General features: G+C 42.3%; 1 protein-coding gene across 1 annotated transcript; it reads left to right on the top strand.

The window, feature by feature from the left end:
• Positions 1–2,483: 2,483 nt before the first annotated feature.
• Positions 2,484–14,336, top strand: unc45a (unc-45 myosin chaperone A). The gene is made up of 19 exons (XM_061772844.1): positions 2,484–3,061; positions 3,162–3,354; positions 4,039–4,214; positions 4,295–4,384; positions 4,477–4,644; positions 6,175–6,343; positions 9,583–9,753; positions 9,946–10,117; positions 10,242–10,542; positions 10,617–10,711; positions 10,801–10,942; positions 12,217–12,357; positions 12,452–12,579; positions 12,666–12,732; positions 12,817–12,930; positions 13,025–13,140; positions 13,530–13,647; positions 13,736–13,891; positions 13,972–14,336. Exons 1-19 carry the CDS (start codon positions 3,038–3,040, stop codon positions 14,257–14,259), a joined length of 2,829 nt encoding a protein of 942 aa, XP_061628828.1. The 5' UTR covers positions 2,484–3,037; the 3' UTR covers positions 14,260–14,336.
• Positions 14,337–14,394: the final 58 nt, after the last annotated feature.

The following is a 14,394-nucleotide window of genomic DNA, read 5'->3' as shown; positions in this document are numbered from 1 at the left end:
GAACAAGACCCCAAGATACTTGAACTCTCATCTCATTTCAGACAAGGAGAGGGCACTCCACCCTTTTCCGACTGAGTGCCATGGTCTCAGATTTGGAGGTGCTGGTTCTCATCCCAACCAGATCAAACTCAGCAGCGAACCCCTTAAGTGAGAGTCGAAGACCGTGGCTGGATGAAGCCAACAAAACCATATCATCTGCAAAAAGCAGAGATATACAGTGGTCACCAAACCAGACCGCATCAACGCCTCAGCTGCACCTAGAAATTCTGTTCTAAAAGGTTATGAACAAAATTGGTGACAAAGGGCAACCTTGGCGGAGTCCAAACCTCACTGGAAACAAATCCAGCTTACTGCTAGCAATGCGGATCCAATTCTGACACCAGTCGTACAGGGAGCGAACAGCCCGTATCAGGGTCAAGTACGGTCAAGCACCGTCTCCAAGGCCACAAAATACATGTAGACTGGTTGGGCGAACTCACATTCACCCTCGAGGACCCCGCTGAGGGGATGTAGAGCTGGTCCAGTGTTCTATGGCCAGGATTCGACTTCCTGACGGACCCTCCTCTCCAGAACCTCTCAGATTCAACTTCCTGATGGACTCTCCTCTCCAGAACCCCTGAATAGATCTTACCAGGGAGGCAGGAGTGTGATACCCTTTAAGTTGTAATACACCCACTGGTCCCCTTTCTTAAAAAGGGGGACCTCCACCCTGGTCTGCCAATCCAAAATTACTGTCCCAGATGTCCACGCAATGTTGTAGAGGCGTGTCAACCAGGACACCCACACAACATCCAGAGCCTTCTGGAACTTCACATACCTACGTTATTATCGCCCGTCACTCATCCACCCCCCGGGGCCCTGCCACCAAGGAGCTTTCTAACCACCTCGGTGACCTTAACCCCAGAGATAGGACAGCCCGCCTCAGAGTCTCCAGACTCTGCTTCTTCATGGGAAGGTATGTTGAGAGAATTGAGATCGTCAAAGTATTCGGCCCACCAACTCACAACATCCTTAGTTGAGATCAGCAGCGCCCCATGGCCACCATACACAGTGTTGATGGTGCCCTGCTTCCCCCTCCTGAGACGCCGGATAGCAGACCAGAATTTCTTCAAAGCCGTCCGGAAGTCACTCTCCATGGCCTCACCGACCTTCATTCTACAGGCCAAAAAGGCCCGATAGGACTCCTTCTTCATCTTGACGACATCACCTTACCGCTGGTGCCTATCAACAGGTTCGGGGATTGCCACTATAACAGGCACCGACCACCTTACGGCCACAGCTCCGGTCGGCCGCCTCAACAATGGAGGCATGGAACATGGTCAACTTGGACCCAAAGTCCCCCGCCTCCCGCAGGATGTGGTCGAAGTTCTGCCAGCGATGGGAGTTGAAGCTCCTTCTGACAGGGGACTCTGACAGACCTTTTAGGAGAATATTCTATGGACTGATGAGACGAAAGTTAAACTTTTTGGAACGTGTGTAAGTCATTATATCTGGTGCAAATGTAACACAGCATTTCAGAAAAAAAAAACATCATACCAGCAGTCAAACAACTTGGTGGTAGTGTGATGGTCTGGGGTTGCGTTGCTCCTTCACAACCTGAATGACTTGCAATGATTGATGAAACCATGAATTCTGCTCTTTATCAGAAAATCCTGAAGGAGAATGTTCGACCATCAGCTCGTGATCTCAAGCTGAAGCGCACTTGGATTCTGCAGCAGGACAATGATCCAAAACACACCAGCAAGTAAACTTCTGAATGGCTTAAAAAAAAAAAAAAGGTTTTGGAGTGGCCTAGTCAAAGTCCGGACTTGAATCCGATTTAAAGACGTGGCTTGACATTAAATGCTTGAAAAACCTCCATTAATTCATTTATTCATTTTCCGTATCGCTAATACTCACGAGGGTCGTGGGTGTGCTGGAGCCAGCTATCCTCGGGCGAGAGGTGGGTACACCCTGAACTGGTCGCCAGCCAATCATGGCTTGCCTTACCGCTATCTAATAAACTTTGCCCTTCATGCTAGCAGAGACTCTTCTGTCACATAACACACCTGCCACCGTCCTCCACCTATTCCAACCTGCTAGGACCCATTTCTTCACTTCCTTAGGGCACCTAGAAACAAACAACCATTCGCACTCACATTCACACCTACGGGCAATTTAGAGTCTTCAATCAACCTACCACGCATTTTTTTGGGATGTGGGAGGAAACCGGAGTACCGGGAGAAAACCCACGCAGGCACAGGGAGAACATGCAAACTCCACACAGGCGGGCCCCTTTCTCAGAACTGTGAGGCAGATGTGCTAACCAGTCATCCACCGTGCCGTGTACTTAATGCTATTTTACAAATATTTTATGTTATTGTGTGTATTAATGACTGCAACTGTACATGATTGTCCAATGCTAATGCTCAATAAAAAATAAAGAAGAAGAAACAAGAAAAGAGCTAATCAGAGGTACAGCCAAGGTGAGATGTTTTGGATACAAAGTTAGAGAGTGGAGACTTTGATGGTTTGGACACGTCCAGAGGAGAGAGAGTGAGTGTATTGGTTGAAGGGTGATGAGGGTGGAGGTGCCAGCCAAGAGAGCTAGAGGAAGACCAAAGAGAAGATTGATGGATGTAGTGAGGGAAGACATGAGGGCAGTTGGTGTAAGAGAGGAGGATGCAGGAGATAAGCTTACATGGAAAAGAATGACACGCTGTGGCGAGCCCTAATGGGACAAACCGAATAGAAATGAATAAGACAGAAGTAACCAGAAGTGCGAGTCAGCAAACACATTGAAAAGTATCTCAGAAGACTATACCGGTAATGCGTTGTGTAGATGGGATCAAAACATTCGAGTGCACTGCACTCTCGGCTTTTCCTTTTATGGTAGTCGTAGTTAGGGGGCGGGACCGGCAACGTGGCGTCATCACGGCGCACCATACACCCGGAAGTGTATCGTTCAGACGTTAGCGGTGTTTTGCGAGTCTTTTTGTGAGAAGCTTTGAATTAATAATCAAATACCCAACGCCGGACTGTGTGGAAAAACTTGAAGATGAGCCAGACAGAAAAAGAGAAGGTAACAGTGGAACACGTAACTGCAGAGGCATTTGTTGTAATCGCGTCTCAGACGCTGAGCTCTGGTTGAATTCTTTTGACCATCCCTTCTTTCCTTCCAGGGTCCTGCAGCCCTGCGGGAAGAGGGGAACAACCTTTTCAAAGCCGGGGACATGCAGGGTGCAGTGTGCTGTTACACCACTGCACTGAAGCTGAGTGACAACAGACAAGCGAGCGCTGTACTGTACCGCAACCGCGCTGCATGCTACTTGAAACTGGAGGACTATAACAAGGCAGAGACGGATGCCTCCAAATGTGATATATTCCTTCTTGTTTACGGTGTAATTTAGAGAGATGTTTATCTGATTTTACTTTAAGAAAAGTATAAATTGGAAGAGGTTTCCCTAAATTGGGGGGGGGGGGGGAGAGGCGTGTCATGGACAGACTGGCCCAGTTCATGCGCGCTGTGGGGAGCCAGCTAGCTGGCGACACAAATTTCATGAAACAGGATGATTTAAAAAAAAAAAAAAAAAAAAAAAAGAGGGAGAATTTGATGCTCTCTTGGACCATAATACATGGAGTAGTTAATAACCTCAAAAACTATAAACAAAGACAAAAGGAGCAAAGTACGGATCATTCATCATTTTACACTTGAGACTGTGAGTTCCAGATGCACATCTCATGGAAACAATGATTCCCAACCCGAGATCAATGAGTCCATACAATTTATCTTCGCGGAATACAGATACAGTAATCCTAGGCTAAATCACAGTTCTTGCTTTGCGGTCCCACTATATTGCATGTTTTTATTGCAGTTGTTACTCTATTACAGGTGTTACTCTGTTTTTTTATACTGCTTGTACAATATTTTTGTGTTATCCATTAGTACAGTACAGTTCTGTTACATTAGATTTCATCATCATTAGATTTTGCAGGTGAATATTATCTTATGGCCACTGTGTGTATGTGCACAATAACCTTTTATTTTGTATTTTTTAGCTCTTGATACTGACCCAAGTGATGTGAAAGCCAGGTTTCGGAGGGCTCAGGCTTTTCAGAAACTTGGACGTCTTGACCAGGCCTTCGTGGATGTGCAGAGGTGTGCCCAGCTTGAGCCCAAAAACAAAGCATTCCAAGATCTCCTAAGACAGCTAGGGGGACAGATCCAGCAGAAGGTGATGTAATGTCCATGTGAGTATTCTATGATCTTTTAAAAAAGTCAGTCCTCATCAGCCTTTTTATTTTATACCTGTAGTCGCAACAACTAAACTCCACAGATGCACGTGTGCAACAGATGTTCTCACTCCTTGTAGATGCATCTGTGAAAGATTCTGACCGACAAAAGGTAGGATTGCTTTGCCAGGCAAGAAATGACAAAAGACAATTATATATTGTACCATTCTGCCCAAGTAATGTGTTTAAAAAAAATGATTTCAGGCTGCCCAGAATCTAGTGGTGTTATCTCGAGAAGACGCAGGAGCTGAGCAGATTTTCCGAAACGATGGCGTGAGGCTGATTCACCAACTCCTTCAGTCAAACCAGGAGGATGTTGTCCTTTCTGCGCTGAGGACTCTGGTTGGCTTGTGTACAGAGCATCAGTCCAGAGTAAATACAACAATTTTCCATCCATTTAATTTCTGTTACTTCTTGCCCTCATTACAGCTGGAGCCTATCCTAGCAGATTCAGGGTGGAGAGTCAGGGTAAACCCTGGCCTGGTCGCCAGTAAATCACAGGGCACATATAGACAAATAATTGTTTAAACTGACAATCACACTTATGGACAATTGAAAGTTTTCAGTTAACTTATTTGGACATTTACAGTATATTCGTCTGGAACCCAACTGTTTACTGCCACCGATGAATATGTTTGTCCAATTAATTTTTCAATGGATAAGCGTGGAAGAGGTTCCACCCATCTAGTCTGTGAACTTCAGGTTTGTAAACCACTATAATGACGAACAGATCCCTGTAGATGGCATAGTTGCATCGCTTTGGATTTGAGATCAGCACAACTTCTGAGTTGGGGATAAAAAATAAGGGGGGTGAATCTCAGCTTGTCACATCGATTATGAGGGAGATAAATGCCAACACATTGGAAGTTGGACAAGTTTAGGCACCTGAAACTCAAACAGAGTATGTATATACATGGATATAAATGTAGTATGTTGCACTAGTTCGTAGAAAGTAGGGTTGCACAATTAATCTAATTTTAAAATGAAATTTAAAAAAAAATAACTTTTTAAATGCAGGCTCTGCTGCATATCTAATGAAGCACTTTCTCAACCAGTCGTCAGCCAACCACCAGGGGAAGAACGCATGGTTAAGGCTTCCTTAAGCTGCCTAAATAACAAGCAAGAACACCCAACTACTGATTAATGAGACATAAAGTACAGCAAAAAATGGAGATGAGGAGTATCATGGTGAGGAGCCTGTGCCTCGAACGGGATCAGCATCCCTTTTCTGGACTTGTTTCGGATCCATGGCAAGTGACATTAAACAAGATAATAGCATAATTATTCATATTTATTTATTTATTCTTGATCAGATTTAAATTCTTGGCTAAATTTTATTTCTTTTAATTATCATTTATTCTAAAATGATTTCATTTAGAGGCGCAACGATTAAGTGACAACGAATCAATTATGAAATTAATCGACAATAATTAATCGATTAATCGTTTAGTGACACTGTTTAAGTCAAAATTGTCCCAATACTTGGAATTTCAGCCTCTCAAAAGTAAATATTCTTAGATTTCTGTAGTCCTCCAAACCATGATTATCTTTGTTTAATCAAAATAAGACAATTGATTATCTCAAACTAAGCAAAAAATAATCATTTGAAAGTAGGGAAATGCTTTTTCACAGTACTGTATATCAACTACACCAAATTTTTAAAAATAGCCTATCCATTTGAACTGCATTTTTAACTGCATGAGGAAATCTATTTACAAAAAAAACTGCAGTGCATTGTTGTCATCTTTGACTATGTACTGCATTTAAAAAAAAATTAACTCATAATGAATTCACAATTGTATCATTCTGCATTACAGTCATACATTACAGTATCCATCTACCTTATCCCACAGGATTTTGATTTTCTGCTCTCAATGCTGGAACGTATGGTTGTATTCCTAGACTATGGCAATAGTGAATGAGCTGGGCATGGAGCAACTGTGTGCAGTAATGGGATCAGGAGGCTCGGCTGTTTCTCTGTCCACCTGCCACCTGCTGCAGGTGATGTTTGAGGCTCTCACAGAGGGCATGAAGAGGGAGATCAGAGGAAAGGAAGAAGCCATACTTCCTGGTGAGTTTGGACTCTTGTCATTTTCGTGTTTTGTTTCATGAAAGCTGCAGTAAAGTGACCAAAACAATCTTGTAAATTTGTACACACCACAGAGAAGAGTTTTGTTAACAAGCCAGACACATTTCAGTGAATTAAAAAAACTGCAAAGTTTGGGAAGTCAGGCTTCAAAATGGTCAAGAATTGAGACATCCTTTCAGCTTCCAGATGCTGTGGGCGTGTCACTGAATACTCAGAAAACCTGCCCCTTGGGAATTCAGCTGTCAATCAAAGGCATACCTTTTCACCCGGCATCTGAGCCGGAACAAAAACATTCCCACCAATCCACATTGCATACATTCTCACTGGCTGCAGAGAGGCACTCTGTAGCAGCCAGGCAGCCTCTGAACCCCGGCATAATGACCGGAAACATTTTCTGTCCTTTGCCTCCATAGTAATTCAGTGGGCCATGCGTCACGCTGCTGTGTCCGCCAAAGGGTGCAACAAATGTGGCCACAGCAGTGCGATGGATCGCTGTCCCCCTGGATGATTTTTTTTCTCTCCTCCTCCTCGCCCCGTGATGTCGCGGTCGGCAACTGTGAGCCTAATGGCCCTAACGGTGTTGCACCAGAGTAGACTGGACTGGTAGACAGACTGGCGCAGAGTCGCTGGAGCGGCAGAGCCACCCACTTCGCCGCTCCCTCACTCAAGCCCGAATAACACAAAACACATTACACTTCTGGGCAGATGTATTTTTTTTAGTTGTAGGCATAGTTTTATGGTTAACTGCACGCTGTAGTTGTAGAAATGGGCCCAGTCGTTTTGAATAAGGAAGTGGCATTTATGCCGATTGGCCATTGCATGGAATAAGGGCATTTGGTAATTATTAACACCAATTCCAATGAAGTTATGATGTTCTATAATGTAAATAAAAACAGAAAACAAAGATTTGCAAATACGTTCAATCTATATTCAAATGAATACACTACAAAGAGAAGATATTTGATGTTCAAACTGATAAACTTTGTTTTTTTGCACATGTTCACTCATTTTGAATTTGATGCCTACAACACATTACAAAAAAGGTGGGACAGGGGCATGTTTACCACTGTCTTACTTCATCTTTCCTTTTAAGTGTTAGAGAACTGAGGACACAAATTGTTAAAGCTTTGTAGGTGGAATTCTTTCCTATTATTGCTTGATGTACAACTTCTGTTGCTCATTTTTGTTTCTTTGTGTGCCGTGAGATTTTAAAATTGTAAAATATGTTCCTTGACTCTATAAAGGTTGGAAATCACTTCTCTAGTCAGGTCATGTAGTCTAATCAGTCAGGTCAAACCAACATTACAACATGACAGAAATAATGGGTGCTAGCTTAATGTAATTAAATTACTTCTCCCACACCGATACTTTAGAGCATGATTCGACACAACGGCAGCATGATTACGCACAACCGTTAGTGCTAGCACTAGCTTGCTAGGCTACATAACGTTTTGTTGCCTGCTTGTGAGCCGTATCGTATTAAAAGTACAGGAACATACCTCAAGCAAGCCTTAAACGAACGTCCTCTCCTGAGCACCAGTGACCAACAACACACGTTTTCCCCCATTTTGTCCTTATAATACAAAGTTGGCGCGCTCCACTCTTGTTGTCGTCGCCACTGTAACGAGTGTATCCGGTCGCATTTGAGTTGACAAGATAAAGCCCAATGATCGTAAAAAAACGGGATGCGGTGGTATCGGAATACAAGATTTTATTGCAGTAGTCTGACATGGTGCAATCGTGAAAGAGCAAATTTGTCTTGTAGTCTGATCTGGGCATTACGTGTTGTCTGTCTCAGACGTTTCTCCCACACCGTTGACTTTTTTTTTTTTTTTAAATAAGTTTACTGGGCGGCAGATATTTACAGTAATACGTCAAAAGACACGTGACGAGGGTAAAAATAAACTAGCTTTTGGATTCAAATATACTGTGCATGATGGGAACACGGAGTAAATGTCTTTTACGGAGTCATTGATCGGATCAGTGAATTATGACATTAAAGCCGATCAGCATAAAATGCTAAATATCGGCTGTTACCGATCAGCCCGATCAGATCGGTGTAAAGTCTATGCATTTGTAGATGTAGCGACGAACTGTGTGAACTGTCAGTGGTGTTCTGAAGTGTTTCTCAGCCCACGTGGCAATATCCTTTACACAATGATGTCAGTTATTAATGCACTGCTGCCTGAGGGATTGAAGGTCACGGGCATTCAATGTTGGTTTGCAGCCTTGCCGCTTACATGCAGAGATTTCTCCAGATTTTTGGACTCTTTTGATATTATGGACTGTAGATGATGAAATCCCAAAATTACAGTTGTACCTTAAGAAATGTTCTCAAACTGTTGGACTATTTGTTCATGCAGTTGTTCACAAAGTGATTAACCTTGCCCCATCCTTTCTTGTGAACAACTGAACCTTTCGAGGATTCTCCTTTTATACCCAATCATGACACTCACCTGTTTGCAATTAACCTGTTCACCTGTGGAATGTTCAAAAAAAAATGTATTTTTTTTTTCAACTTTTCGAGTCTTTTGTTTCCCTTGTCCCAACTCTTTTGGAATATGACGTAGGCATCAAATTCAAGGTGAGAGAATATTTGCAAAAAATAATAAGGTAAAACTCCAAATAGCTTGTCTTTGTAATGTATTCAATTGAATATAGGTAGAAAAGGATTTGCAAATCATTTAATTCTGTTATTATTTATGTTTTACACAATGTCCCAACTTCAATGGAATTGAGGTTTGTATGTAGTGGGGGAGGGGGGAGTGCCCCTATTTTAACTTCGCCCCAAAAATCTGGACAACTGAGATGGTGAAAATGAATTTAACGGTGTATGTCAATAATTCAGTACTAAATTGTTGTCAGTCTGCATGTTTTTAGCACTTTCAACATATTTGATGTATTTGGGGGTTGAGGGGGGGGGGGGGGCAAAAATGACTTTAGTGGGTCTTTAAATACTTCTAGATTCTTGGAATTTGACTTTCAAACTTAAAGGAAAAGTGAAAACCCAAACAGGAATCTAGAAAAATATTAAACATTACCTGTATAAGATGTAAACCTTTTATGATGGTAAAGGTTTGACCCCTGGTACAGCTTTGTTATATTTCTATTTTTCTTTATGGGGCAAATAGCCTCTGCATGGATTATAAAGTATTGTATGTGATGAGATGCTTTCTCTCAAATGCGTTCAGTGTTTGTTGACTGTACCCATTTTAACACAGAACCATCCAAGGAGCTGCGCTCAATGTTGCGTCACCTGTTGGAGATGATGCCAGCATCAAATGTGTCAGGACCTGGCAGAGACAACGCCATCAACCTTCTAGTCAAACAAGTACCCCGCAAGTCCTTAAAGAACCCAGATAACTCCCTGACACTATGGGTGATAGACCAGGGTATGTCACTTAACAGAGACTTTTGTTTCTATATATAGAAATCACATTTTACCTTATGAGTCTAGTTGCTTTAATAGGAGATAAGGAAGTAGGTGTTTCTGCTTACCAATGGAAACTAAAGGACATTTTAGAGACTATTTACTTATTTTGTAGAGGTATGTTTTTACCCAGATCAATTAATTCCTCTTGCAGGGCTGAACAAGATTTTGGAAGTGGCTGCATCAGTGCCTGAGCTCTCAGAAGGGCCAACACTTACAGAGAACTCCCACATGAGCTGCTCAGTCTTGCTTAGCAAGCTTTACGATGATCTTCAAAGTGACAAGGAGAGGGAGAACTTCAACAAACTATGTGAAGACTATGTTCGGTGAGTTGGTCACCCAGGTTGCTGGAAATAATTCCTCTGTTTGTGACAAAATAACAAAGAAAATCACTCTGTACATCTAAATTGAAACTTCCTTTCAAATATAAATGCTGTTTATTTGGTTTAGACAACACTTTAACCAAACCGGCCTTGACGCCAAGCTGCGAGCCATCCAGACCGTATCTGTGCTCCTCCAAGGGCCGAGCGATGTTGGCAACCGAACCCTAGAGTTGTCAGGAATGATGGATGCAGTTATATCCTTGTGTGCCTCTGAAGATGTAATTCACCAGCAGGTAGCAGTTGAGGCTCTTATTCATGCTGCAGGTAAAGCAAAGAGGGCTTCGTTCATCACAGCCAATGGTGTAGCGCTTCTCAAGGACCTCTACAAGAAAAGTGAAAATGACAGGATACGCGTGAGAGCCCTGGTGGTGAGAAAGCCGTTGTAGATGTGAACATATCTAAATGTAGACGTAACTAACAATGGTCTCTGGTGGTTATTCAGGGTTTGTGCAAACTTGGATCAGCAGGAGGGACAGATTTCAGCATGAAGCAGTTTGCAGAAGGATCCACACTAAAGCTGTCCAAACAGTGCAGGAAGTATGTATGACTACAGAATTTTGCAACTGAGTACTTTTTATGACTTAAGTGCAAAAAAAAACTATGGAGTGGTTGTTGTTCCCTGTTAGGTGGCTTTGTAACAAGTCTCTTCCTGCTACATCCCGTCGATGGTCCGTGGAAGGTCTCGCCTATCTCACCTTTGATGCTGATGTGAAAGAGGACTTGGCTGAAGACAAGAATGCTCTTTGGGCCATGTTTGAATTGGCAAAGGTTTGATTTGTCATGTGTTTTACTCTGTGAATGCATGGGAAAAAATTGTCTAATTCCTCAGTTTATGCTGAGTGTTATTTTATTTTTTTAATTGTCTGTGCATCGACTATGAGTACAGTGCCATGAAAAAGTATTGACTCCCTTCCCAAATTTTTTTGTCTTTGCATAATTTCCCCTTTTTAATGTTCAAGATCATCAAACAAAAATAACCCAAGTGTCCGTAAAATGCTGTTTGAAATTATTTCATTTATTAAGGGGGGGGGGAAAAAAGTATTCAGTTACTTGGCCATGCGTGTAAAAGTAATTACCCCCTTGTTAAATTATGAATTGTGGCTAGTAATTTTGGTTAATTTCCACTGATCACACCCAAGCCTGATTACATCCAGACCTGTTCAATCAAGAAATCGCTGAAACAGAATCTGTCCCGACAAAATCAAGTCAGACAAAGGTTCTAAAAAAGCTGCAACAAAATTACATGATCCAAAGAAATTCCAGAACAGTCGATAAGTAATGTAATTGACATATATCAGTCTAGAAAGGGTTACAAAAGCCATTTCTAAAGCTTTTGGCTTCCAGCGAAGCATAGGGAGAGCCATTATCCTCACATGGCGAAAACATGGAACAGTGGTGAACTTTCCCAGGAGTGGACAGCTTACAAAAATTATCCAAGGGAACAGCAATGACTCATCCAGGAGGCCACAAACGAACTCAGGACAACTTCTAAAGAACTTCAGGTCTCCCTAGCCTCAGTTAAGGTCAGTGTTTATGACACAACAATAAGGAAGGGACTGGGAAAAAATGGCATCTGTGACAGTTTTCCAAGACTAAAACCACTGCTGACCAAAAAGAACATAAAGGCTGGTCTTAGGTTTGCAAAACAAAAAAAAACATTGAATGATTCCCTAGACTTATGAGAAAATATTATATGGACTAACGAGATGAAAGTTGAGCCTTTTGGAAGGTATGTGTCTCGTTACATCTGGCATAAATGTAGCACAGCATGTCAGAAAAAGAACATCATACAAACAGTCAAACATGGTGGTGGTTGTGTTGATGGTCTTGGGCTCCTTAGCTCCCTCAGGATCTGGACAACTTGCTGTGATTGATGGAACCATGAAATTACAGGCTTCTGTCATCTGTTTAAATGGGAGCACTTGCACAATTGGTGGCTGACTAAATACTTTTTTGCTCCACTGTATATGACACATAGCAATCTATCAAATCATTTTATCCCAAGATAACATGAACATTGTTGCTGGGTTTTTTTTTTGCAGTCTGAGGACAAAACAGTGCTTTTTGCTGTTGGCTCCACTCTGGTGAACTGCACCAACAGCTATGAGGTGGAAAAGCCTGACCCTCAGATGGTCGAGCTGGCCAAGTATGCAAAGCAGCATGTGCCAGAGGAGCACCCCAAAGTAACACTCTAATACCTTTTTCAAAGTGGATAAATCCTTATGTTCCTATTTTGTTCTGTAAAACAAGATTGTGTGAAATTATCTGATCTATCAGGATTCAGCTTCATATGTAGAGAAGAGGCTGACAAAGTTGCTGGAGGCTGGAGTGGTTTCTGCATTAGTGTGTATGGTAAAACATGAAAGTCCTGCTCTCACAGATGCTTGTAGAGAATGTATCGCCAGGTAGGAAATTGCTTGGAGCTTAATTTTTTTCTTGATCCTATCCATCTGTACATTTACTCAGTGTCTGTAATAATCTTGCATGGCAGGGTGTTCTTGGCTTTGGTGGAGCGACAGGAAGATAGAGGCACAGTAGTGGCACAGGGTGGGGGAAAGGTACGTCACAGAAAATAGGCTTAGTTTAGCCCATATTTGAAGGTCCCACACAATTGATTGTTGTTGATTGTTTCCCCCTCATAGGCGCTCATCCCACTGGCATCTGATAACACTGATGTAGGAAAAGTCAAAGCAGCACAAGCACTTTCTAAAATTACTATCACATCCAATCCAGAGATTGCCTTCCCAGGAGAAAGGGTAAAAAAATATATATATATAATAATAATCAACTGATGTACTTCTGTTTTCAAAGGTACATTTTGGTGGTTCAACTCATCTTGTGTTATTTCAGATTTATGAGGTTGTGCGCCCCCTTGTCAGTCTCTTAAGTCTTCATTGCACCCTGCTACAGAACTTTGAGGCACTCATGGCTTTGACCAACCTGGCTGGAATCAGTGAACGACTCAGGTTGGCCACTAGGGGGATGTCTCTCCAAAGAAAGTGACTGAAATGTTTTTTTCATGGGTCTCCACCAAATAGCTTTCTAGCTACTTTATTTTAGTAGCTCACCTAAGGGTGGAAAAAAAAATGTGATCAAAGTATATTTTTTCCACATTTATCTGACCTCTTTTTACATCAAATTGCCACTTAAGGGGAGCACTGCTATATAAATACAGTACAATGTTACTTCCAGTCATAAATAAAACAAGTTTGGAGGCGTGTTTTACATAATTGACGTCTCATCAGTCTCTAAATATATCTAAACTATTTCTGTAACTATAGTACTAACTACTTCTCAATTGTGTTTAGTCAAACATAGTTTAATATGGTTTGTGTTGAAATATTTTGTGTCACAGACAAAAGATAATAAAAGAGAAGGCTGTGCCAAAAATTGAAGGCTACATGTTTGAGGAGCACGACCTGGTCCGAGCAGCTGCCACAGAGTGCATGTGTAACCTCATTCTGAGCACAGAGGTTAGGTGTAAAATCAGTGATTCAGAGGCACAATGTGTTGTAAGACTGAACTAAAAAAAACCTGTTTACACCTGATATGTATGATCAGGTGCAGGAGCTGTACCTTGCCACTGGCAATGATCGCCTTAAGCTGCTTGTGCTCTACTGTGGCGAGGAGGACGAAAGGCTGAGAAGAGCCGCTGCAGGAACGCTGGCCATGTTGACTTCTGAGCAGCCTGAGCTTTGTGCTCGCATCACTGCAGCAGTGAGCAAAGCTCCATATCCCTCACCTCTACCATTACGTTGAACACAACATTGCTACTCACACCACTCCTTTTTTTTCAGACCACCCACTGGCTGGAGATCCTGCAGGCAATACTACTCAGTGAAATATCTGATTTGCGCCATCGAGCAGCGGTCATAGTTCGTAACATGATGCAGGCCGAGAAGAGTCTCGCCGAGACACTGATTGAGAGTGAGGTTCTGGAGATTCTTTCTGTTTTGGCAAAGGGGGGACAGGGTGCACCAGAACCAGCCATAAAAGTAGCTCAGAGCTGCCTGGATAAGGCGATGGAGTACGGCATCATCATGAGTAGAGAGGGAAACGAAAAGCCGGAAGTAACGAAATCCTGAATCACCTGCACAGTGTGAATTTGTGTCCTATCAGAGCTATATCCACTACACTGAACACTTAAACCATTTCAACTTCAGTGGTCATCACTTTTGTCTGAATTTCATGCTAAAAAACTCATAAAAGACCAGAAAATT

This window comes from Phyllopteryx taeniolatus, chromosome 5 (assembly GCF_024500385.1).
Source record: "Phyllopteryx taeniolatus isolate TA_2022b chromosome 5, UOR_Ptae_1.2, whole genome shotgun sequence".
NCBI classification, from domain to species: Eukaryota; Metazoa; Chordata; class Actinopteri; order Syngnathiformes; family Syngnathidae; genus Phyllopteryx; species Phyllopteryx taeniolatus.
Note: the sequence above shows the minus strand (reverse complement) of the source record. Positions and strands in the feature narration are given on the sequence as shown.